A 23,468-nucleotide genomic window follows, 5' to 3' on the forward strand; every position below is an offset into this window, starting at 1 on the left:
ATGGGGCTGACCTGAGCCAAAGGCAGATGCTTAATCTTCTGAGCCCCCCAGGTGCCCCGGGAGGGAAGATGTTTTAAAGGTGAAGGTATGTTTGGCATTTAATGACAACATCATGACATTTTTCTGGGTTTTTGGAGTCTGTAGGATTTTCTTATTTTGAAAAACTTGTAATTTAGGGCAGTTTGTTTTTTCAATCTAAATAAAGATCATGTCCATGCCTAATGTTATATTTATAGTTTGGAATTTTTTCTAAAGAGGGTCCCCCAAACTGTATGCCTTTCAGACCCCATAAAACCCAGACCTGCCAACAGAAAGGCAGGAGTGCCAACCCTACCCAAGTAGCAGGCCTGAGTCCCACAGGTTCCCAGGTCTCAGGCCCTCTGGAGCTCATGACAGCTGGCAATGTAAGGGGGTGGGGGGACCCCTGACCTACACTTACAGGGTGCACTGCCTCGGCCGCCAGGACTCTCAGTCACCGACCAGAGAGCATGGCCAGCATGGGAAGCATCCGCTTTAGAAGGACCAAGGGAGCCCTCCAGGCCCTCTCTGGCAGTCGCAGGAGAACCCCAGGGCCGCCCCGGCTGGGGGCAGCTGCCTCAGACCTGGCTCCAGGAATCCTAGCAATGGATCCTGGACACCTTGTCCCTGTTCTGGGCTCCATCCTGCCTTCTCCAGACACACCCCCCCCCCCCCCCCCATCTGACACTTGGAGTGTCAGGGATGGATGGAATGCCAGGCAGAGCTCCAACCCCAGTAGATTCCTAGCAGGGTCAGCGAGGCTGGGAAAGGTCCCAAGGCTCCCATTGGTGCCAGGATGACGCCTGAGCCAGACTGGGCCTCAGATCCTGATTCTGCCCCTTCACAGCCGTGTTACTTCACACAGTGACCCTGTCTGAGCCTCAGTCTCCTGTTCTGCAAGATGGAAATAATACCACCTCCTCCAGGCCGTGCCAGGTCCTAAGGGAGAGAACGCACACAAAGCCTGCGCTCAAGGCCATGATCACCTCCCCGCTCTCACAAGGTGTGCCACTGTCCAGGTGCATTTCAAGGCCTCCGAGGGCCTCTGCCCACACTTCTCAGGCCTCTCAGAATCCCATTTCAGCATTCTAATTCAGGCACACCTGACCCATTTTCAGGTGTCTCCCCAAAACGACAGTTATGACCTGGGGTGCATGAACTTATTCAGGACCCCCAGGCTGGTCTCCATCACATGGGCACAGCTCCCTCCTCCAGAGGGGGCTCTGATTCCCCAACTCTCTGTCCCATGACTTCTTGATGTACACTCTCCATTGCCTCAAACTTCTCACTGGCCTCCAAGACACCACGCACCACCCGACCTGCCTGCACTCACCCTGTTTGTCTTCCTGCCTGGATCCTCGTTCTCCCAGACAGCTCGCCAATTCCTACCCAACCCGCAATGTTGGCAATCAAATAATAAAACCATAATCTTACTCATTTATTGAGCATCTACTATGTGTCAAGCCCAACGCCAGGCACTCCGTAAACATTACCTCTAGTTATTCCTGCAGCCTGAAGGAGGATCTTATGCCCAGTCTACAGAAAGATGGAAAAATGGAAGAATCAGAGAAGTAAGGCAGAGGAGTGGAACATGTGACTCGTGTCCTCGGAGCCGGTAAGTGGCACAGGTGGGAGGCTACCCCTCCACTCTGCAGCCGGAGCCTCCCCTCCAGGTCCTTCCCTCTGCCGCCCAGCCCCCTGCAGCCCCCGCAGCTGTAGGAAAATGCCTCCCACTTCCATGCCTGAGAGCTCAGGGCCGGAACTCAAGATTCACAATCCAACCTTGGCTTCCAACAAGAACAATCGTGCCTTCCAGTTTCTCAACAGAATCGAGAAGTAGAGCTAATTTGGAAAACAGAACACAGTGTCTTCGAGGGAAAAGAAATGAATCCCCCTTTATTCACAGGGTACGGCATGTTCCCAAAATTTAAATCAGTTGCAAGAGCAGATTGATCAAATCACTGGCATTTTAATGCGCTGTTCAGGACGGGAGAGATGATTTGCAGGGCCCCGTGCAAAACAAAAACGCAGGGGCTCCTTGTTCCAGAGTACTGAGAAATCCAAGAGGGTGACAGCAGAGCATTAGCCCAGGTATGGGGTCCTTCTGAGCACGGACTACACGGACTGCACACCTGCGTTTCAATTTCATTTGATTTAAAACCCGAGGGGCGGATGAAGTACTGGAAGGCAGCACGTGCTGCTGACCGGGATGCTGAATCCGGCCAAGCCCAGGAGCCCGCAGGCAGTCTTCAGGAGCTGACGGACACTCCACGGACACTCCACGGACACTCCACCCCACCCCCTACCCCGCCCTCCATGGTCCAAAGCTCGGGCACTGCTCACACATGCAGGAGGCACGTGACCTCGCAAGCCCCTTGGGCTGAAGGTTTCTCAACTTTAAAATAAGGAGGCTCGATTGGGTGGCTTCCCAGATCCCCCACCCCACCAACTCTCAAAGAAAAAGAAAGACATCACTTGTAATGTTTCACCTAATTGCTACAACTTTAAGTGCCCCTGAAGCTCTGGGCCCTTTTCGGGCCTACAAATCATAGCACAGCCCAGTTCCCACAGTCGGCAGGATGCGGGGAGAAGGACAAGAAACATGAAGGAAGAAACTCAGCCAAAAAGGCCAGAGTCAGCCAGGGCCTGCTGGCCATGGGACCACAGGAGGGCGGCTGGGGACAACTCGGCCTGCTCTCGCCCCGGCCCCCATGCTGCCATTCCAGCCGCCTCTTCCTTCTGTCGCATGGGCACAAGTGACAAAAGAAATAAGATCCCTTCAAAGGCAAAGGCACAAAATGCAGTGCACAGAATTTGGACATGAAGGCCAATGGACAAAATGTCCCCGTTTTCACCTGCAGGGCCAGGAGCCCACCACCCCCTCCCCTGTGGTGACGGGGAGAGATAACCATCCCTGAGATGCCAGCTTGGACCACTGCTCTAGACTCAAGGTCCAGCCCAAAAGCTTTCCCCAGACTGCCGGCAGAAGCACAGCCAGCCGGGCTCCCCCTGACTCAGAAACTATAACCAAAGAAACAACCACAGCATGTCCCAAGGGGGTGTCCTAAAGTATTTAGTCTTTCAGAAGGGCTCACTTGCTTGAGGGGTCTGGGACACACTCCTGAGCAGTCATCAGCCACCTGCACACGGACCCCACACCCGGAACCTGAGCCCCCCATGTGAGGTCCTGCTTCTGGAGCTCCAAGTACCAGCTTCAGTTCAGGGCACAGGCCACTGAGACCCCGGAACGTATGTCCACAGGGGTGCGTACTGGAGGCCGTCCTCTTTCTCATCATTAGATGGTCCAAGGGGCACATCTAACATTTCCTTGTCCCTAGCATGGCCAAATTAAAAATAACTACCAACAGGCTACTTGCTGGGTAAGTAGATTTGGGCCCAAATCCAGGGGTGATCTCCAAGAGAAACTGACACCCCCAGCCCATGACCTGCTCTCCCACCTGCCCTGTTCTGCTCAGTCTGGCACCTTCACAGAGAAGCCAAGGGAGCCCCGCAGGGGGAGAGGGGCTGGGTCCAATGCTTTGCACTCCGATGCTCCTCCTACTTTCCCAGCACGGCACTGTCCTGAACCCAAGGTCCCCACACTTCTGGGGGTGCAACAGCAGAGAGACAAATCAGAGAATGCGAGGGCGGGAGGCCGAGGCCAACAAATAGGGAGCGCCCACCCTGGCCCATAGCTATGACGGCAAGAACAGCATGCTTTCGCACAGTAACGGGTTTCCCCAGCCCTGCTTGCCACCTCAGGCCTTTTTTTTTTTTTTTAAGATTTATTTATTTATTTGACAGAGAGATCACAAGTAGACATAGACAAAGAGGCAGGCAGAGAGAGAGAGAGAAACAGACTCCCTGCTGAGCAGAGAGCCCGACTCGGGACTCGATCCCAGGACCCCGAGATCATGACCTGAGCCGAAGGCAGCGGCTTAACCCACTGAGCCACCCAGGAGCCCCACCTCAGACCTTTTGATGTCAGAACTGGAGCTGGGCTCCACAACTCTGCAGGCACAGGCACCCGAAGCCGGAGCAGGACACCGGTCCCACCTGTGCAGGTGCGTGGGGAAGGGAACAAGAAGCAGGCAGTTAACTAACCTGACACCGTGCAGCTGGGAGGGAAGCCGGTCCACATTCAGGGAGGGCGAGGGGGATGGTTTTTCACCAAGAAAAGCTCTCTTTGTGAGGTTGCATGATGAATTTGAGAATGACCGTGAGAGGGGCGGGGGCAGGGCATCCAAGGCAGGTAGAAAGAGAGGCAGGCATGAGCCAGACGGCAGGAAAACAGAATGCTTCCTCCTCTAACGGAGAACTTTCATGACTTTCTCCCTAAGGGTCAGCAGAGAAATCCATTTAAACAGGTTCCTAATGGGTAAGGGGTCATGACGTGCAAAGGGGCTGAGGCCTTGAGTCTGCAAGAGTGGTTGCCTGCGGGGCGGCGGGGAGAAGCAGAACCCTGTGAAAGCAGCAAAGATGCCCCACTTTCTCCATGTTTTCAGTTTGAGGGGCTGCATTCCGTCTGTCCCACGCAGTCCCATTCCAAGGACACTTGTCAGTCACGGCTCCAACCCAGGGGCTGGCCCAGCGCTGGTCTGGCTGTGGAGGCAGCCGAAACAGAAGCGAGACTTTGCACATTCCGGGAAACCAGACCCCCATTCTAATCAGTGCTGTGGCTGCAAATTCCAGGGCCCCGGGGGGCCCCGTGCAATGAGGTTTCTCTGAACCTTGCAGAGAAAAGGCACAGGAGGGACAGAGAGGCATCACTTGGCTGTGGCAAAGGCAACAGGCTGAGTTCTAGAATAAACCTGAAAATCCCGTGCATCAAGTGCACCAACGGGAGCACCAGGCAGCAAATCGAAGGCAGGAGGAGAAAACGGAAGACACCGTCGGGGAGTCAGACTTCCCAAGGCCAAAGGCTCTTGGACCTTTTCTTGTTAAAATAAACTGAATTCACAAGTAGCAACTGTTCCTTTATCTTTTTTTTTTAAGATTCGAAATTGGAGGAGGGACTCCCAGACTCTCTGTCTTCTGCACAGAAATAAAGAAAGAAAATTCAGGAGGGCTCTGTGTGACCTATTTCTCGCCTCATCGTGAATAAAGGAGGAAGAGGAGGCGGAGCCCGGGAGCCTGGCCTCGATTTCCAGCCCACACTGGCACTTCTGAGCGCTGGCAGCCCCTCTCTTTCCGGAGCAGGCTCCCAGACGGCTGAGAGTGGGAAAAGCTCGTCTGACGCCAGACCTCAGCCTGCGAATCCGTCCCCCGTGTCCACGGTGCCCTGAGCGCCGAGCCGTCCGCCAAGGCCAGGCCGAGGCCGCAGCAGATGGTGCTGGAAAGACCAGGGCAGGTGAAACGAAGGAGCACAAACCCTGACTCTGACCCAAACAAGGCTGCGACAGGTCTCTCCCGACCCCCTGCTGGCTTTCGGGGACGCCCGGCCAGTTGGCTGCAAAGCCCTACAAATTCAGCCACAAGCATGGCTCAGCTTCAATGGTAAAATGTGCCTTTTCCAGAACAATGTGTCTATGTTTAATGGTGCCTGTCATTGCTAATCACTTTGCAGTTTCATTGCCTCCCGCCGCCGCCTCCCAGATAAAGTCCTTCCTTGCACACCACAGTGAGGGCCTGGGTTTGGTCAGTATTGTTGCCTTGGACATTCTTTCCTGACCTATTGTATGTATTAGGAAAAAAAGTCTCCAATCCATTCCCTCACACAATTTTTCCTTTTCCCGAAGTCTCCTGAATGCCCAGTATGTGTGTCTTTTATTACCATCAGGGAAACAGCTAACTGCTCCGTTCACAAAAACACTATTAGCGTTCCCCTTGATAAGCATCTGGCTCCGGTCTGGACCTTCCCAGATTTCTCATCTGGGTTCTCTTCCTGCTCCCACTGCTCCTGGTTGTGATGTCTGGAGGGGCCGGGAAGGTTCAGGCTCCGTAAGCCGCAGGCTGGGAGGAGATGGTTGAGTTGCTCAAGGGGCCTGGGAGACTGGGAGACACCCTCCTCGGCTGTCCTGGGTCCCTTCCCACAGCCCCCCCGGTGGCGGGGGGAGGGGTGGGGAGGGGGGTGGCTGGGATTGGTTGGAGGAACAGGAAGGGACAGGGAGGGATGTGACCAGAGAACCACCGCCCCCCCCACGCCCATCCAGGAAGGGGACAGGTCCTCCTGAGACGTGCCCCACACCCATTCGTGATGAGCGCGACCCTCCGGATCCGAGGAGGAGAATGAAGGTAACTTGTAAAACTGACAGAAGCCAGAAGGAATCTTTGGCTCGAGAAAGACGTGAGACGTGGGCCCTGAGACCCCCCAGACAAGCCGCTTCCTCTCTCCGGGCCCCCGTTACCTCAGCGCTGAGATGATGAGGGGCTAGGCCACACCATTTCCGACATCCTTTCCAGCTCCCAAAAAAGGTATATGATCTAATAAACCTGAAAAACGCATTCCCTGATCTTTTCCTTTTAGCATATTAATTCCAGCCATATAGAATATTCCTGCTTTCAACACTGGCTTCCCGTGTCCCATGCTCGGGTTTCTTCCGACAGAACAAGCCAGGGCCGCTGCCTGAGTTCAGACTTTTCAACGTGACCTTCCCGGCTGGGATTAGAATCTGCCGTCAGGAAGAGGAGATACAATAAAAAGTCTGGCCTTCCCCTGTCGGGACAACAGAACATGAGGCAGTCATAAAACGGAATGCTCAGGAACGCCACATGAATGGACCTTGAAAACAACACGCTAAGTGAAACAAACCAGCCACCAAAAACCACATATTGTGTGACTCCGTTAACATAAGATGTCCAGAACAGGCAAATCCACAGGGAGGGAAAGCAGATTAGTGGGTGCCCAGGGCTGGGCAGGGGGGGATGTATGGGGTACGTGCTAATGGGTACTGGGTTTCTTTGGGGAGGGATGAAAATGTTCCAGAATTAGATCGTGGTGATAGCTACACCCCTCCGTGAATATAGGGAAACTGTGAACCATACACTTTCAGAGGGTGAATTTTATGGTATGTGAATTATGTCTCAATAGAACTTGCAATAAAAAAAGAAAAAATGTCACTTGTTCCTTTTTTACTCTTTTAATGTGACTACTAGAAAGTTGGATTTTATCTATGTGGTTTATGTTATAGTTCTGTCCATGAGTACAAAAAAGTCGAATAAACATATTCTTCGCTTTTCAAAACAAACAAAAGCATTCTGGTCTCCTCCTACATCCTGGGGAGCCTTGGTATCCGGGAGGCTCAGTGTGGAAAGGCCTGGGCTGCGTGTCCATCCAATCACTCATGTTCTCAGTCATAGTCTGGCTTGTGACGTCGGACCTTCCCATCCCCTGGCTGGTCCTGGCTCCTCACTAAACACATTAGGGAGTCTACTTCTCTCTCCTTCTTCCTCCGACCCTGTCCATTGTTCGTTCCCCAGCCCCTCTCTCTCAAATAAATAGATAAAAACCTTAAAAAAGAAAAAAAGCATCTACCTGAGAATAAAGATCAACCAGGTAATTAACTCACTAAGCAGGATGATTCCTTTTATACTTTCCTTTCTATTTGTCTTGAAGGATTTCTCTCAGGGAAATTTATTTTTGCCTGCCTCAACTATCAGTGACTTAAGAGACTGATAATTATATAGCTGATGGCAACAAATACGGGTAAAATCCTCTTGGAAAACAACCTGGCAACATACACCAAGGGGCATCAAAAATCCATATCCGTCCATCCAGTCATCATACTTCTTTATTTTTTTTTAAGATTTTATTTATTTATTTGACAGACATCACAAGTAGGCAGAGAGGCAGGCAGGGAGAGAGGGAGAAGCAGGCTCCCTGCTGAGCAGAGAGCCCAATGTGGGGCTCGATCCCAGGACCCTGAGATCATGACCTGAGCTGAAGACAGAGGCTCTAACACACTGAACCACCCAGGCGCCCCAGTCGTCATACTTCTTAAAATCTACTCAAGGGAATAACCCCAGATACAGAAGTAACGATGAACACGGAAAGGTTCATTCCAGTGTCACTGGCAGCGGCAGCCATAGATCAATGGACACGAGGCCGGGACTGGTCTACCAGACGCTGGTGATGCTCAGGACGGAGACGATGAAGCTGCCGGAATTGTGGCTCTTTTTCTGTTTTTCGTTATTTCTGATGTAATTAAACTGTATTTGCAACCTTAAGAAACTGATACAGTAAAATATGCCATCAAAAGTATGAATGCATTTCCCAAGGTATCTACACAGGATGGTAAAAGAAACTAAAAAGAGCGTTTATGGCAAGAGAAGGGAAGCTTGGTATATTCATCTCAAAGAAAATCTAACCACAGCTTAAAAGGCACGGAAGCACCTCAGCCCTGACCTATCTGGCATGTCCACCAGGATATTTGTACTCTTTTTTCCCCGTCAGCAAGAGCACTGTAATTACGGTTCAAGGACATTAATAATATGTGCTCGGAACTCTTGAAAGGGGAAATCAGTCATTACATGGATAGATTTTGGGTCATCTTCCAACCCAAGGAGACTGCTTGTCGGCGGGCAGGAGAGGGGGACGTTTCCTTGAGCCTCATTCCGGGAGACTAAGCAAAAGTACCCATCGTTCCTCAGCCTCATAGAAAAATCGTCTAGATTTTTCTCATCCGTGACCTCCCGTCTAGATTTTTCTCATCCGTGCCCTCCCATCGATCCCGCCTGCTCCAGCAGGAAGGTGTGGCCGAGGCGGGAAGGCCTCAGGGGCTCTTCCTTGGGCCTCAGCACAGAGTCTCCATGGGCTCCCCTGCTGATGGGTGGGGCTCGTTGTGAGAGGCATGCTCCCTTTGGGTGACTCCGTTTCCCCATCTGTAAAGTGAAGGGTTGGGCTGCAGGACCTGCCAGGACCTTCCACACCCAGGTTTCCTGTTCTGGGATTTGGTCCTCTCCACCAGTCCGTGGGTGAGTATGGCCAGCCACCAGCGGGTTTCCTATTCTGGGATCTGGTCCTCTCCACCAGTCCGTGGGTGAGTATGGCCAGCCACCAGCGTCACTGCAGCGAAGGCATCGTCCTTGTCCATAGGACCCCCGAAAACAAGCAAATGGAAGTTGCTGTAGTCAGAGACCGTTGCTGAGGCACACTGATATTTTTCAGAAGATGAAGAATTATCGGGTTGGCCAGTGATGGGGACCCCAAGGGCACAGGCTGTGTATGAGCGTACTGTGTGACCCCATGTGCAGAAAGGAATCAGAGCATGTGGGTCTTTTCTAGATGATCTCACATGCTTGACCTTCCTCCTGTACCTTCTGTTATCAGATTTCTCCTACTGGGTTTTTCCAATAAGGGCGGAGCCATGTGCGGCTATATTTTTCAAGGCCAAAATGTCAAGAGAGTCAAGAAGTTCCCAGCTGGGACTAAGGAACCTCAACTCGGGCCATTCCTTGACCAGCAGTTGTTCAAAAGAAACTCAGGCTGAGGAAATAGAACGCAGACCACGGGGTCCCTAAAGACACAAGAGACGGTGGTGTGCCCTACAATAATAGTTGGGGTCCTGGCATTTTGAACCAAAGTGCCCTTCCTTTGGAGCTGATGGTAGCGGACTCTTGCCTTTGGCCTTCTGAAATAGAGGATCAGTGCTTGCAAACAATTCAGTGACCTTGGCCAAGAGCTATGGTGTCTCAGTGGGATAACATGCCCTGAAGAGACCTGTGTCTTTTTTTTTTTTTTTTTCCGATTTTATGTATTTATCTGGGAGACTACGATTGGTGGGGAGAGAAAGCACACATACCTGAGCCAGGGGCAGAGGGAGAGGGAGAAGGAGACTCCCGGTTGAGCAGGGAGCTCGACACGGGGCTCCATCCCAGGACCCTGAGATCACAACCTGAACCGAAGGCAGATGCTTGACCGACTGAGCTACCCAGGTGCCCCCAAGACCTGGGTCTTGACACTCAGGAAGCCTATGACTTTTTCCATCCTTCTGGCTCCACTGCTTGGTGCTCGTTCTACCAGGAGTTCCAAAGAGTCTGGAATTGCCAGTCAGAGGTCCTAACTCCTTTCAGCTCCGATGCGCCAGGACTTCCAGGTGACAAAACACCTTCCCAGCCTGACCCTCACAGTGTTCCTCTGAGGTCTCCGAGGCGGCATCCTTACCCCCACATCATAGATAAGGAAACTGAGGCTGAAGGGAGTTAGTAACTCCCCCAAAAGTTCCGAGGGGGGTCTAGAACGTGTGTTTCCTAGGACACTGGCAGGTCATAGAGGAGATAGCAGATCAGGGTTTCAGAATAGACTCAGGAGACGTCAACGCCCCTCTTTCGGGAACTGACAGACCAAGCAAGTGGAGAATGAGTAAGGCCGGAGTTGACCTGAGCAACATGATCAGTCTGCCAGACCTAACTGGCATTCGCAGAACACCCCACCCAACAACAGCAGAAGATCCTGCTGTTCACAGGGAACACTCACCAAGGCAGACCACATTCCAGACCAGAACACACACCCTAACAAACTTAAAAGAACACAAATCATGCGAAGTATGTTCTCAGGCCACAGTGGAACTGAACTAGAAATCAATAACAGAAAGATCGCTGGAAACCCCCCAAATACTTAGAGATTAAGTCACATGCTTCCAAATAACACTCGACACAGAGAAGTCTCAAGCCATGGTTTGGGAGTGCGGCAGGCCCGGGGCCCAATCCCGGTGCTGCCTCATCCCTCCCGGCTGGCCTTGGATGGTTACAGTCCCCTGCTGGGGAGTGGACCGCCACTCAGCCAGGCCGCAAGGACAGACCCCTCCCTCCCCGGGTGTGTCCAGCATGTGCCCTGAGCATGGGTGGTCACCCAGGCAGGCCCTAACTTGGGCAGCACAGCGCCCCCTCCCGGAGAGCACCTAGTGGCCGTAGCTGTTCGGGTCATTGTTCTGCCGGAGCTGTTCCCCACCCCCCTGCCTGTCATACTGCCCTCCCCTGGGTCCCCCCCACCCTGGCTAGCTCGCTCTGCCAGAGAAAAGCAGATGCGTCTGCTCGACACTGAGGCTTCTCTTCTCTCCATCCGTTTGGCGGCCACCTGCCTGGGCATCCCCGCCGGGCAGAGCTCTCTGTGTCCATCCATCCCCAACAAGCGGTGGACGCCACTCGGAATACTGACACCAAAGATGGGGCTCTCCTAGCCATGGGGAGCGGGATGACTCAAGTGCTAGATGAGCCAGGGAAATCTCACCCGAAACTGTGTGAAAGGGAACTCTACTGCACATCTCGCCAGACCCCGAGGAAAGGAAAACAAAAAAACAAAAAAACAGCTCATCACACACATGCACACAGATCTACCGTCTTCTTTGCAAGATCTGATTGCATAACTCATGAAAAAGAAGTTTCCTGAGGCTTGAAAATCTTGCACAAGGCTCTGACTCATTTAGACAGGACTTACTCAAGTTTGAAACTTATCAAAAATTCCAGCCACAACAATATGCACCCCGAAACCATCCTGAGCCCAAGGAGACAGGCTTGGCCCCTGGTAAGGGACCAGCTGCTGTCACATGAGGCCATGGAGGGCTGTTTAATGTGCTTAGTTGACAATTTTGTCCCAGGAATCTCAAATCACAGGGTACCCATAGGCTCCTAGGCTTTTCTCCCCCCTTAAGATGTGACCATTCTTTCCATGGGAGGAGCTCCTAAAACATGGAAAGCAAACCAAGGATTATCCAAGAAGGTCTGGGGGCCTCCACGCTGTCTACTGCTATCCCCTGAGCATCACAGACCCGGCGGAGGGTTAACAGGTTCACATCTGTTAAATCCCAGGTGTTCCAGCTCTTCTTTCTAGGAAGTCACACACTTGTCAATGATATCTCAGCAAGGACCAGGGGTTTCAGGGAGTGACGGGCAAAGTGGTGTCTGAGTCCCTGGGCCTGGAGAAACTCTCTAAACATATTTACTGGCAACTTCTAAGTCAGCCCGCAGGACACACGTCCGTTACCTAACCTTCCTTCTCTGCCAGGCCTTCTCTAACCCATCCCCAACCCTACTCCCGGTGGGGAGGGGGGCACGATCATTCTAGCACTTCCCCCACTGAGCCGAAGCCTGGTTGGATGCCTCAGTGGTGATGGCAGTTACTATGAGGACAGCTAATACTGACTGGGTTCTAGCAATACATCACATACACCCCCAAACCCTTCATCTAAGAGTTTCCACCCCTCCCACAACCCCAGGAGATAATGCACGTAAGTCCTCGTGTTTTTATTATGATTTCACTGATGGGGAAACAGAGGCTTATGGAGATTAAGTCGCACTCAAGAAGTCCCACACTTAGAAAATGGAGATCTGACGCCTTCAGCCGGGTATCGCGTGACCTACGACGAGCTCCTGAAAACCATGGGCTGCCTGGCCTTATTCCCTCTGACTCCCTACATCCAGGCCTTCTGAGTACATAGTAGGGGTTCCATAAAGGCTCCGAGTACACTTAGAACTTAGGTCACTGATTCCAAGAGCTAAACTCTGGGCTCTGACTACCGCGAGCGACACGCCCCGTCTCTGTCACTCATCTCTGCCCTGTGCCATATTGTACTAGCTGGTGTTTGTCAGTGGCTCTAGACACACGTCACCCAGCAGCACTGGGTCACACCATCTTCCCTACTGCCTCTGGGAGTCTTGCCAAAAGCATTTAGAATAGCTCCACTCCTCAGGTTCTCGGCTACTATCAGTTTTCTTTTTCTTTCCTTCTTCCTTCCCTCCTTCCTTTCTCTTTTTCTTTCTTGTTTCCTTCCTTCCCTCCTATGGCAGAGAAGGTGGGAAGGAAAGATGAAATGACCGAGGAGGGATCTCACTCCAGGGACCCGTGCCCCTCAGCCTCAGAGCCCCCAGGAAGCAGCAAGAAGCACCAGGTTTGAGGGCGCTCCTGTCTGGGGGGGCGGGCCTGCCACCACAGTGGTCACCCAGGGGTTTTCCACAGCCAGAAAAAGCTGAAGTACTAGGGATCCAGGCCCAAGATGGGCCACACGCCAGATGGGCCTATGCCAACCCCAGCTTTACTCATCAATAGTTTAAGAAAAGAACTCAGCCCAGCCTTTAAAATGGGGATGAAATGACCACAATTTTCAGACTAGTTTTCTAAACTCACAGACCACTCCAGCTAGAAGGGACCACAGAGATCATCTGGCCCCAGCCCCTCATTTCCGAGGCCCTGAGACGTCGGGGGCGGGTCACCTGGTCAGGTAACCGCCTGGGAACTGACCAGCTGCCGCTGCCTCCCTCCAGCTGGCTTTCCGAGGAGCCCTCAACCACGAGCCAAACTTGATTTCTTCTTCAAACTAAGCCTCACCAGAGCTATTTATTCACTTGAAATATAAGCTCATGGAAAGTCTGATTTCTCAGTCCAAGGCACGAAACGGTGTCCAGGATCACACAACTCCAAACGGACTGAGAATCTAGCCTTGCGGTCCGGAGGCTGTCGGACGTCTGGCCACATGGTCCCCGCCACAGCTGCCTGCTGAAGGCAGTTCTTTTCGGCTCTAACGCAACCTATTTACAGTTCTTCTGGACAGAATGATGCTACTCCAATGCTTGGCTTTTGATACTCTTACTAATTTTATGAAATCTTAATATTTTAACTCTTTAGCAAAACCAACAGAGAATAAAAGCAAACAGCCAACGAGAGAGCGCAAATCCTCGTAAACTGTTGCAAGGACAGTTTCTCCACGAAGCCAGTGGTCCTTCTCCGGGAATGCACACCAGGATCCCCCTTCAAAGGCCCTCGCTCTTCAGGCGGGGAGTGGTGGTGGGGGGTTAGGGAGACAGGGGGACCAGGACCGGGATTGGGAAGAGCTCCCGGCTTGTCTAGGCTCTGTTTCGGGTGGGGAGGGCCATCCTGTCAGGGGTACTAGGAGCAGAAATGAGGAGCCTTCTGCTTTGGGAAGTCTTTTTCAGCCTCTTTCCTAGCTTCTTGTCCATCTTCTGGCAAAGGTCTGCAGCGCTAGACATCCTGGCCCATTTTTTGTAATACCTGGGAATCCAGAGGGGCCTTTCTCTCCCCAGAAGCCGTTTGGGGCCTGGGACTCTGGTTTGGAAACATCTTTACTCCAGTCCCTTCTGCTCCCTTTACTTTTCTGCAGCAAGGGCTGCCCCAACGGCAACCGGGGGCAACCGTGTCCTCCAACTCCCGTGCCTGTGGAATGAGAGCTGGGAAGTGTCCTACATTTCATCTCAAGGCCACAGCCATCTGGAGCACTGTTTATTCCAGCTATGGGCTGCAGCTTAGTGGACGCTGGCGTGTAACCTTAGCTTCTCTGTCAACAGCACAGCATGGTGATTATGAATGGGCCCTGGACCAGACACACGGGTTCAAGTCCTGGACAAGGAACTTCTCGGTGACTCTGTCTCCCAGCTGTGACACAGGGAAGATTCCAGAACACCCCTCCTATGATTCTAGGAGTGTCCAATGAGTTAACATATGCCTGGCACGGAGTAAGCACTAAACGCATGTTGGCCTTTATTCTTAAACTATTATATTCATTGCAATTCCTTTCTTTGTTATTATTTCCTGAGAGTAGAGAGTTTTTTGCTTTAAACTAATCCAAACCGCTAATGGTGGAAGAGGAGAGATCTTTGTTCTCTAGTGTAATTGGACCCTTGCCCGTCCAAACCCTGACAACAGCACTGATTTCTGAAATAGAGGATCTGCCTTCATTTCCAGAACCATTTTTAAGAGAGGTTGTCTGAAGTTTTCATTAAACGGTGTACAGATGAAAGTGCTTTCTTTTCTTTTATCCTTTTTTTTTTTTTAAGATTGTATTTACTTATTTGACAAAGAGCACACAAGTGGTGGGGAGGGACAGAGGGAGGGAGAGAGAAGCAGACGACCTGCTGAGTGCAGAGCCCAACGCAGGACTCGATCCCAGGACCCTGAGATCGTGACTTGAGCCAAAGTCAGACGCTCCACGGTGACCGAGCCCCCCAGGCGTCCCCAAAGTGCTTTCTTTTAAATGGTGGCATGTTCCGCCATCCCAAGATCTACCATGACCACAAAGACCCGCTCACCTGCCCAGGGCCTCTGGTCCTCAGCCATTTCCAATTTCCTGCTCCCTTCCCCTCGCTCTCTGCCCCTGGCAACTCCCCCCCCCCCTAGGAACTTGGACATGATGGAGCCTACTCCTGTCCCGGGAGCTCCTTCCGCACATCCTTGCATGGCTCATTCCAGCTCCAGGCCCCCCGCGTCCGCCCCAGCACAAACAGCATCCCTGCCAACCCTCTTGCCAGAGCCGGCAGCCAATTCACCTCATTTAACAATGACGTCAAGTGACCTGCTCATGGGCTGGGCTGCGACCGAATGAAGTCTTGGCTCCCAGGCTCTGGCCCTCAGAGGTACCTCTGGGAAGTGGAGGGTGGAGTGCGAGATGAGAGAGGGGGCGGGGCCAGGGGGCAAAAGCAAAGCCTTCCGTGGAGGGAAGTCGGGCTGGCCCCGTGTCTCTGGTTTCTGGTCATTCATCAGCTATCCACGGAGCGATCATGTGGCTCCTGGGGGCCAGGCAGACAGAGAAACACAAGGTGTCTGACACCCTGCGGCGCTCAGTAAATATTTGCAGAGAGAGGAAAGGGTGAGAACAGCCTTGCCCCTCTGTCTCGGTCTCTCCTCTCAGCTCCTCACTCTCCCGCAGCTGTCCCCTCGCTGGCTCTCTGGGGGCCTGCTGTGGGCCTGATGGCTAATGGGCAAGGACCTGTGTCTCTCCCCACAGCGACAAGGAATGCCTCTGCCAAGTCCGAAGCTCACAGAGTGACTCCACCTCGTGGGCAATAAACTAGGAGCCAGACGGTGCCAGTTAGTTACTCAGGACCCGGTGCAGCAAGACGACACACATGTAACAGCGGGCTCGTTTTTGACAACAATATGCAATATGTTCTCCCGCTGCAGTCACCTCACACCCAGATGACCATGGGCGCCGAAACGCCACACCTGGTGTGCTCTGCGCTCGGCCACTGCGTGAGTCCTGCCCTGGGATTTCTTGGAGCTGCCCAGTCCGAGAACCTCTGAGATCAGAGCACAGCTGGCCTCCTCGGGCCGGCGACTCTGTGCCACCAGCCTGGGTCACTCTCGCTGCCCTCCCCAAATGTCCCCAGCCACACCAATCTATTCGCCAGCTCCCAAGCAAGCCTCAGGCTTTGCCCAGACTGTTCCCGGCCCTCCGGAAACTTCCTTTACCCTGCCTGACCTCTTCTCCTCAGCCTTGGGTTGAGCACAAGGCTGGCTGGGAAGAAGGCTGTCTGGGTTCCAGTTCCAGCTGAGTGGCCTTGGGCAATTCACTGAACCTCAGTTCCCCTAACTGTGAAGGGGGATAATAGCAGAAGCCCCCGTCCTCATGAGGCTGTGAAGCCGAGTGAAGTCACATGGGTAACACGTGTGTCCCCCAGGGCTGGGGCACAGAGTGCACCCACATACCTGTGCATTGTCAACCCATACCTCCTTCCCCCTTGGATCATTTCTCTCCAAGATAAGTCTCCTGCACCGCCTATCTAGGCTCTTTCCTGAAGGCAGCAGCCCGGCTCCCTGTTCCTGTGTTGCTGGAATTTCTCCTGCACAGCGCTGGCACCTTGCTCTCCGTGTGGGCCAACCTGTACCAGGCTCTCCTTGGTCATGCTGGACCCTGTTCTGACTACGAAAATCTAGACCAGCTCCTGGCGCTGGGTTCCCCGTCTCTACCTCTCCGTGCACGGCCCCGCAGCAGGAGGCAGCGGCCAAGAGCACTGCCAAGCGAGGCTGGCCCGTCCCTCCACCGCTGGATAGGCCGCAGCTGAACTCCGTACTGGTTTTCCACATGGTCTCTCCGACTGGAGACCAGAAGCATCCCCTGGAAGGCACCGCGAGAGAGACAGTATTTCCACCCTTCGCCCCATCCCCGCCGCCCCCCTACCAAGCCGGGTCCTGTCGATACCGAAAAGACGCGAAAGAGGAGAAGGGGTTCACGTCTTCATCCCTAACCCGCCTCCTACCCGCTGCCTCAGATTCCGCCCTCCGGAGTCCAGTTCAGCTTATTCCCAAAAACCACTTTCGTTTTTGTAGGGTTGGCTGCAAACACGGGAAGCGGGCAGGCAGCGAGAGCGCTGCGGAGTCTGCGCGGCTCCCCCCGCGCCTGGCCCGCGGGGACCATCGCGGGAACCGCCGAGCCGCGGGCAACGCCGTTCCTTTCAAATACCGAGTTACCTCAAGTTTCCGCGCACGGGGTCCGTAAGAAAACGAACGCCTGGTTAACTCCGGAGGCGCGGGGAGGGATGGCGGAGGTGGGGCGCCGGGAAGTAAAGGGAAGCAAAGCGACCGAAATGAGTCCTTGTGGTCCCAACGCCTCCGGCACAAAGCACCTTTCCAGGCCCTCTCAACTCCCGCGCACACGCCGTCTCGTTTGTCCCCGCTCCGTGGCGCGCTCGGGCGCCCCGCGGGGCACCCCCAGGCCAGCACCGGGCGGGACGCCCCGCCATCCCGGCCGGGGGCCGCGGGGCAGAGCGCGCGGGGCGCCCCGCCGGGCGCGGAACCAGCCCCTGGCTGGGCGCAAAGCTGGGTTCCGAGGGGGACCCCCCGCGGAACGCTGCTCCCCGAGGGCCGGTGCCCGCCCTTTCCCGGCGAGCGGGAGCCCTGAGCGCCCCGCGACGCTTCGCCGCCCCTAGGCTCGCCCGGCCGCCCCGTCGGGACCCGTCGAGGCGGGATGGCGAGACCCGGGAGCTCGGGCGCGCGGGTACCTTGGCCGCAGGCGCCGCGCTGCAGGACGATGACCGGCGGCTGGTGCAGCCTCTCGGAGCGGCGGCTGGCGGCGCGCAGCTGGCACAGGTTGGCGTAGGTGTTGGCGTCGCTGCCGCACACCGGTTCGCTGCTGGTGCACACGCAGAGGCCGGCCTGCGAGCGCCGCCGCACCGTGGCCGAGGCGGGCACCCCGAAGGGCACCACGCACTGCAGCCCCTCGCCGCACGGGCCCTCCTGCAGGCCGCACGCCGCCCCCTCGGGCGCGCCGCACACCTCGCAGCAGCCGCACGCGTCGCGGACGCGGCCGCCTTCGCAGTGATCCGGCGGCGGCGGGCAGCGCACGGGCTCGCAGCGCTCCGGGCACCCGGCGGCGGGAGGCGCCGAGCGTCCCGGCCGGGACGGCAGCGCCTGAGCGGGCGCCGCGAGGAGCAGCAGCAGCGGCAGCAGCGGGAGGCACGAGGAGCGCGGGGGCTGCATGGCGGCTCCGACGGCGGCGGCAGCGGGCTGGGCGAGGACCGGAGAGCGGCGCCGGGGAGAGCGCGGGAGGGACTAGGGGGAGCGGGTGCGAGTGCGCGCGACCGTGCGGCCCAGCCCATTGGCCTCGCGGCGGTGACGAGCCGCCTTGGGGACGGGCACGGCGGCCGGGCTGGGGTGGGGGCAGGGGGGGCCGGCCGGATGGCGGCGCGGGGGGGCGGACGGCTGGAGCGGGGACTGCCCGCGGCAGGGGCAGGGCGGGGGCTGGGCGGGCGCGCCCGGGCACGGCGCGGCCGTGGCGGGGGGGGGGGGGGGGGGGGGGGGGGGGGGGGGGGGGAGGCGCGGGCGGGGGGCAGCGCGCGGGTCCGCCCTCTCGCGGGGCCCGGGCTTACGGTCTGCGCGTCGCTCCTCTCCGCGGATCGCGGCTTCTCTCGCGCCCCTCGCGAGCCAAAGACTCTGCGAGGGGGATCCTGCGGCGGCCCCGAGCGTACGGGCCCCAGAAACTTCCCCCAAATTACTGGGGACCCGCCCCAGGAGCGGGAGGGGCCGCTACCCGGACCGCGGGCGGTGGTGCCACCGCGGACTCTGGTCACGCGCTCCAGAGGAGGGGGACGGGCGCCTCTCTGGCATTGACCCCCGTGTCCCGCAAGCGCGACCGTGACCATAGTCCCTGTGCAGCATACAAAAAAGGTGGCGCCCGCGGGGCCGGCGGAAAGCCAACGCCCAGACCCACGGTTACATGAAAAAATAAAAGAGCAGAAGTAATCAGAATATAATCATTCGTGTCAGATTCCTTTAAAAAGTTGTTTCGGGTGGGATGTGTGCTTGTGCCCAAACAGAGTAACTCCGGAGCGAGACTCCAGCGGCTGGTAATGCGCCTGGGCGGGGACAGGGGGAGTCTGGGTGAGACCCAGGCTTTGTACCGCTGCATTTTTCACCACGTGCATGAGCGTCCCAAAACGTTGTTGTTAAATAAACGAGTTCATCTCTGATCTTCCACTTGAGTCTTCAACGCATCCTTGGGGACAGATGCAAGTCGGGACGTCACCTGGAGGGGTACGGGGGACTCCGGAGGTGGATCTAGGTGCACTGGTGGCGCCAGGCTCCCGGCTGAGGCCTCCAGGCCAATGCTGAGCAGATAGACAAAGCTGACGCCTGAGGACCCAGGAGGAGATAGGTTCACACAGGCCCTGCCCAGGCAGAGACGCCCAAGGGTGGGTGGGGTGGGCCCGTGAACCTTGGGTGGAGTAGGTGTGGGAGGATGCACAGGAGGCTTAGTGATTTTGCACTTTTTTCCCCCCTATTTGGATGGTTCCCTCGTGCACACGATATTTTTCCAATAAAAATAGTTTTAAAAAGTAAAATCCAAATATTTATAACCACTCTTGCCCAAAGCAGGTTCCAAATGTGAGCCATGCTAGAGGGTGGAGAAGGGTGCCTGGGACCAAGAGTTGGGAAACAGGAGGTTCAGCAGGGGTGAGCTGGAGGAAGACAAAGACGTTAGGGAAGTATTTCAAAGCCAGAACCTCATCCTTGTGGAAAGCGAGACCTTGACCCAGAATTCACTCAGCCCTGGATACGGGAGAGGAGTCAGCTCCACTGACTCGGGGCGCTGAGTGCCTGGCTAGCTGTGATTACCCCAAAAGCAGGGTGCCTAGGGGTGATGGAAGTAATTAACAAAGCTCATCAGCCAGTAATGAGGGTCCCCACTGCGGTCCAGGGGACAGATCAATTAAGCAGGGCTTGTGGTGAAAACTTCTGTCGAGTCCTCTTATCTTACAGATGAGAAAGCTAAGGGTCAGGAAGGATAAGTGACTCCCTCAGGGTCCCACTACCAGTTAAGAGTGGTGCAGTGGGGACCCCACCCTCCACCTTTCAGCCAAGCTACTGCTGTGAAATAGCAGATTAAAAATAGAACTATCTGCTGGGTGGGTCTCCTGGCTTTTTCCCTATCAGAGGACAAGTCGCTGATGGTTTCACGGAGTCCCCCTCCCCGCCTGCCCCTCCCTCCATGCTCTCTCATCTTCCCACCGCACACACTTTACTCCCCCAGTGCTGAATAGCTTGCATTTTCTGGAACATACCCTCTCCTGTCAAAAGCCTTTATTCTTTTGCTCATGCTCTCCCCTCCTCCTGAAATGCCCTTCCTCCTCTCCAGGGTGATTTAGTGTGACCTAGTGAAGCTGCCAGGAAACACGTCATCTGATGGGCTCAGGAGTCAAACTCCGGCTTCTGGCCCTTCATTCTGTGACTTTTGGTAAGTTTAAGAACCTCGGACACCTTCACCAGGAATGTGGTGGTCACTGCGCATGTAGTGACTGAAAAGGGTGTTTTGTGGCCACAAAACCACTCCTGTGTTGGTTCACAACCCAAAAGGGGTGTTTGCAATGGCGATGACCAGGAAATGCAAGTCACAGAGGCCACGTGGCTCTTTGGCCATGTGGAAGGAAGAAGGCATCGCGCCGCCCCTGGGACCCATGCTGGCGGTGGCATCAAGGAGTCAGCGGAGGGACACATGGAAGACAGAGCCATTCCCAACAAGCAGAACTCACAATGCCCATGGTTTTAGAAAGACCGTGATCACATCACATCATGTCCCAGGCATGACCGCAGCTCCCCCCCTCCCCGGCCCCCGCCCTTACTTAACAGGGATCACAGCAAAGCCAGCCCATCGGAGGGCCCCACCCCCAAGCCCTTCAACGTGGAGATGGAGAAATTAAAGTCCCACCTGAAGGGTTAGGGAGATCCTGAACAGTCCACTCAGGAGGGGTGTGTGTGTGTGTGTGTGTGTCTGCCTATGTCCATGTGAGGGCATCCATGGAAGGACACAGAATAATTCAATTGAAACCTAGCATCAAGAGCCCGCCATTGATTGCTCATCCTTTAATCCTAGCGTTTCCTTTTCTAGAAGTAATGCTTTGGGTCTGAAAAGGCAAGTCTTTCTTTTCTTTCTGACCCCTCTATTGCCATTTATAAAGACCGTTTCTTACGAGATGCATATTTTTGATACATCATGAAAACTCATTTCTCACTAGGTCTTGGCACAGATTCCTAGAGAAGATTTTTTTCCAGGGGAAAGGGGGTAGTTCCAAACCACAAGGGTGAGTTCCCTGCCATTTTCTCGGCAGCCCAAATTTGCAGTTAAGTTTGGACAAAGTCAAGCCTATTCGTGAATAATAAACAATAAAACATCACGGCTGACAAAGCCTGTTAGGAAGTGAGGTTTCTGAGCTGGAACAGAGCGACCGTGTCTGTGCTGCCCCCGAAGAGAAAGATCTTCTACTCGGGGCCACTATCGTCTCCAAAGCAAGAAGGACCCAGAGTTCTTGGGGACCCACATTGCCTTTCCTAATCCAAAGAACCTAAAACCTGAGGAGCTGGAGTAATAATTGTAGCTCTTTCTATAATCTTAGAGTTGTCCTACTCAGTGAACTTCGGGAACTGACAATCCCGGTAAAAGGAAGTCCAGACTTCTCAACCTGACATCCAGAATTCTCCATGTCACCTAAACGGACTTTCAAGCCCGATTGTCTTCTGCATCCAGGGTGGCCGACATCTATCCCCCAGTCGCTCCTCGCGCCCATTTCCCCCCTCTCCATAGTAACAGAACCTCGGCTAGGGACTGGCTGCCCAAGTAAAAGATGACTTCTGAGCCCGTGTTGATTCCCTTCCCTCAGAGAACCAGGCACATTCCCATTATTCCCATTGGAAAGTATCATCTCCTTTGACAAAGTACACACCGTGCTCTTGCGTCTCTAAAGACAGTCCCATGTCGGTTCAGTTTGGTTTAGTTTAAGAGAAACTTCTCGAGCATCTGCCATGTGCTGGACACTCTGCTAGATACTGAGATGAGATGTGGCATTAAATACCAGAACCCCTGCCCGCAAGGAGCTCAAAGTCTAGGAGTTTTCTGTAATGTTGGAAATGGTCTCTACCCGTCCCAGACGGTAACCACTATGTGTAACTAACTACTGAGCCTTAGACATGTGGCCCGTGCCGCTAAGAAACTGAATTTTTATTTGTATTTCATTTTAATTCATTTAAGTGTGACCACAGGAGTGCTCCCCGTGAGCCGTATGAAACGAGCATCTATCACACTGGAGAGAGGGGTAAGGAAACAAGTCCAGGGTGACGGGAAGGAACTCCAGGAGAGGGAGGAGCTGGGAGTGTACAGATGCCAGGGGAGCTGCATCTTGAGGGCTGGGGAGAAAGTCACCAGGCGGACAGTAGTGGGCGGCGCACAGGTGGGGGGTCGACACTGTGCGTCCACTCAGTTGGGGAAATTGCCAGCTGTCCAGTGTGGTTGGAGGCAGGAAAGGGGTCTCTGTGGGCAGAAGAGGCAGCTGGAGGGGAACACCAGGTTGTGAAGGGCTCCCGTTGCCCTCCTGAGGAATTTGGGCTTTATCCTGGTGCTGATGCAGAGCTCCCCAGGGCTTGGAAGGAGCTGCATTTTGGGCAAATCACCTTGCAGTGTGGATTCAGCAACAGACATTTTTAAACGGAGCTACATTATTAGAGTTTAGGTTAAGAAGCACTTTGAGTTAAGCTGAAGATGCAGCTAATGTAACTTAATCAGACAAGAAGTGAAGAGATTCCAATAGCTTGGTAACATGTTAGTAACTCATTTCGGCGTGACCTCTTCGATGTAATCCCCTCCTCCAAAAATATTGCAAATGGTGAGGATGCTTAAAATATTTGGGGGGAACTTTAGAGGCACTTTGGGAATATTAGCATTTCTAATATCAAATCACAAAACGTTCCTGTCCTGTAATTAAAGGAGGGCCCGTGGGAACAAATCCTGGCCTGGCTGCTGTTTCATGCTTCCTGACAAGCCTCTAAGATCTATAATTCAGATCTTTCATTAATTTAGACTAACCTGTCCCCTAAATCAATTGCAGAAGACCTGCCGTCTGTGTTTGCATTAATCGGCTCTTTCCAACATATTTGCTCTAGAAAACTAAAAGTGCATGCCATATGACCAAATGTTTCCAGTCTCCTTGACCAACTGGATCAGACAGACCCAAGTTCAAATAGAACCACAGGCAGCAAGCAAAGTGTAACAAATGACAGCTTGTCAATTTTCTGTGACTCGGGGGCAGCGTAAAAAGCTGGCCAAGGTCACGTATAGAATGTGCTGCCTTTGGGCGGGAACATGTGAGGTCAAATCAAAGAAATTATGAGCCAGAATTTTAAAAGTGCTTGTAAAAAGAAATTTTTAAAAATGGGGAAGGGTGTTCAAGCTTTGAGTTATTTCATCATCTAGTTACATAGGCACTAAAATACACACAAGCATCCAAAGTTCTGTAAGTAT

At 54.2% G+C, this 23,468-nt stretch overlaps 1 protein-coding gene across 2 annotated transcripts in view; it reads right to left on the reverse strand.

Annotated features, from left to right (window-relative positions):
- HTRA1 (HtrA serine peptidase 1) overlaps positions 1-18,252 on the reverse strand; it is a 54,628-nt gene extending 36,376 nt beyond the window's left edge. The window contains exon 1 of one of the 2 annotated variants that reach the window (XM_045068501.1): positions 17,683-18,252. In XM_045068501.1, the coding sequence (XP_044924436.1) occupies positions 17,683-18,160 (478 nt within the window). In that variant the 5' untranslated portion in view covers positions 18,161-18,252. The remainder of the gene's footprint in view (positions 1-17,682) is intronic. The other variant, XM_013055665.2, reaches the window with a different exon arrangement.
- Positions 18,253-23,468: the final 5,216 nt, after the last annotated feature.

Source organism: Mustela putorius, unplaced genomic scaffold, assembly GCF_011764305.1.
Source record: "Mustela putorius furo isolate JIRA1106 unplaced genomic scaffold, ASM1176430v1.1 tig00003909_pilon_pilon_pilon, whole genome shotgun sequence".
NCBI lineage: Eukaryota > Metazoa > Chordata > Mammalia > Carnivora > Mustelidae > Mustela > Mustela putorius.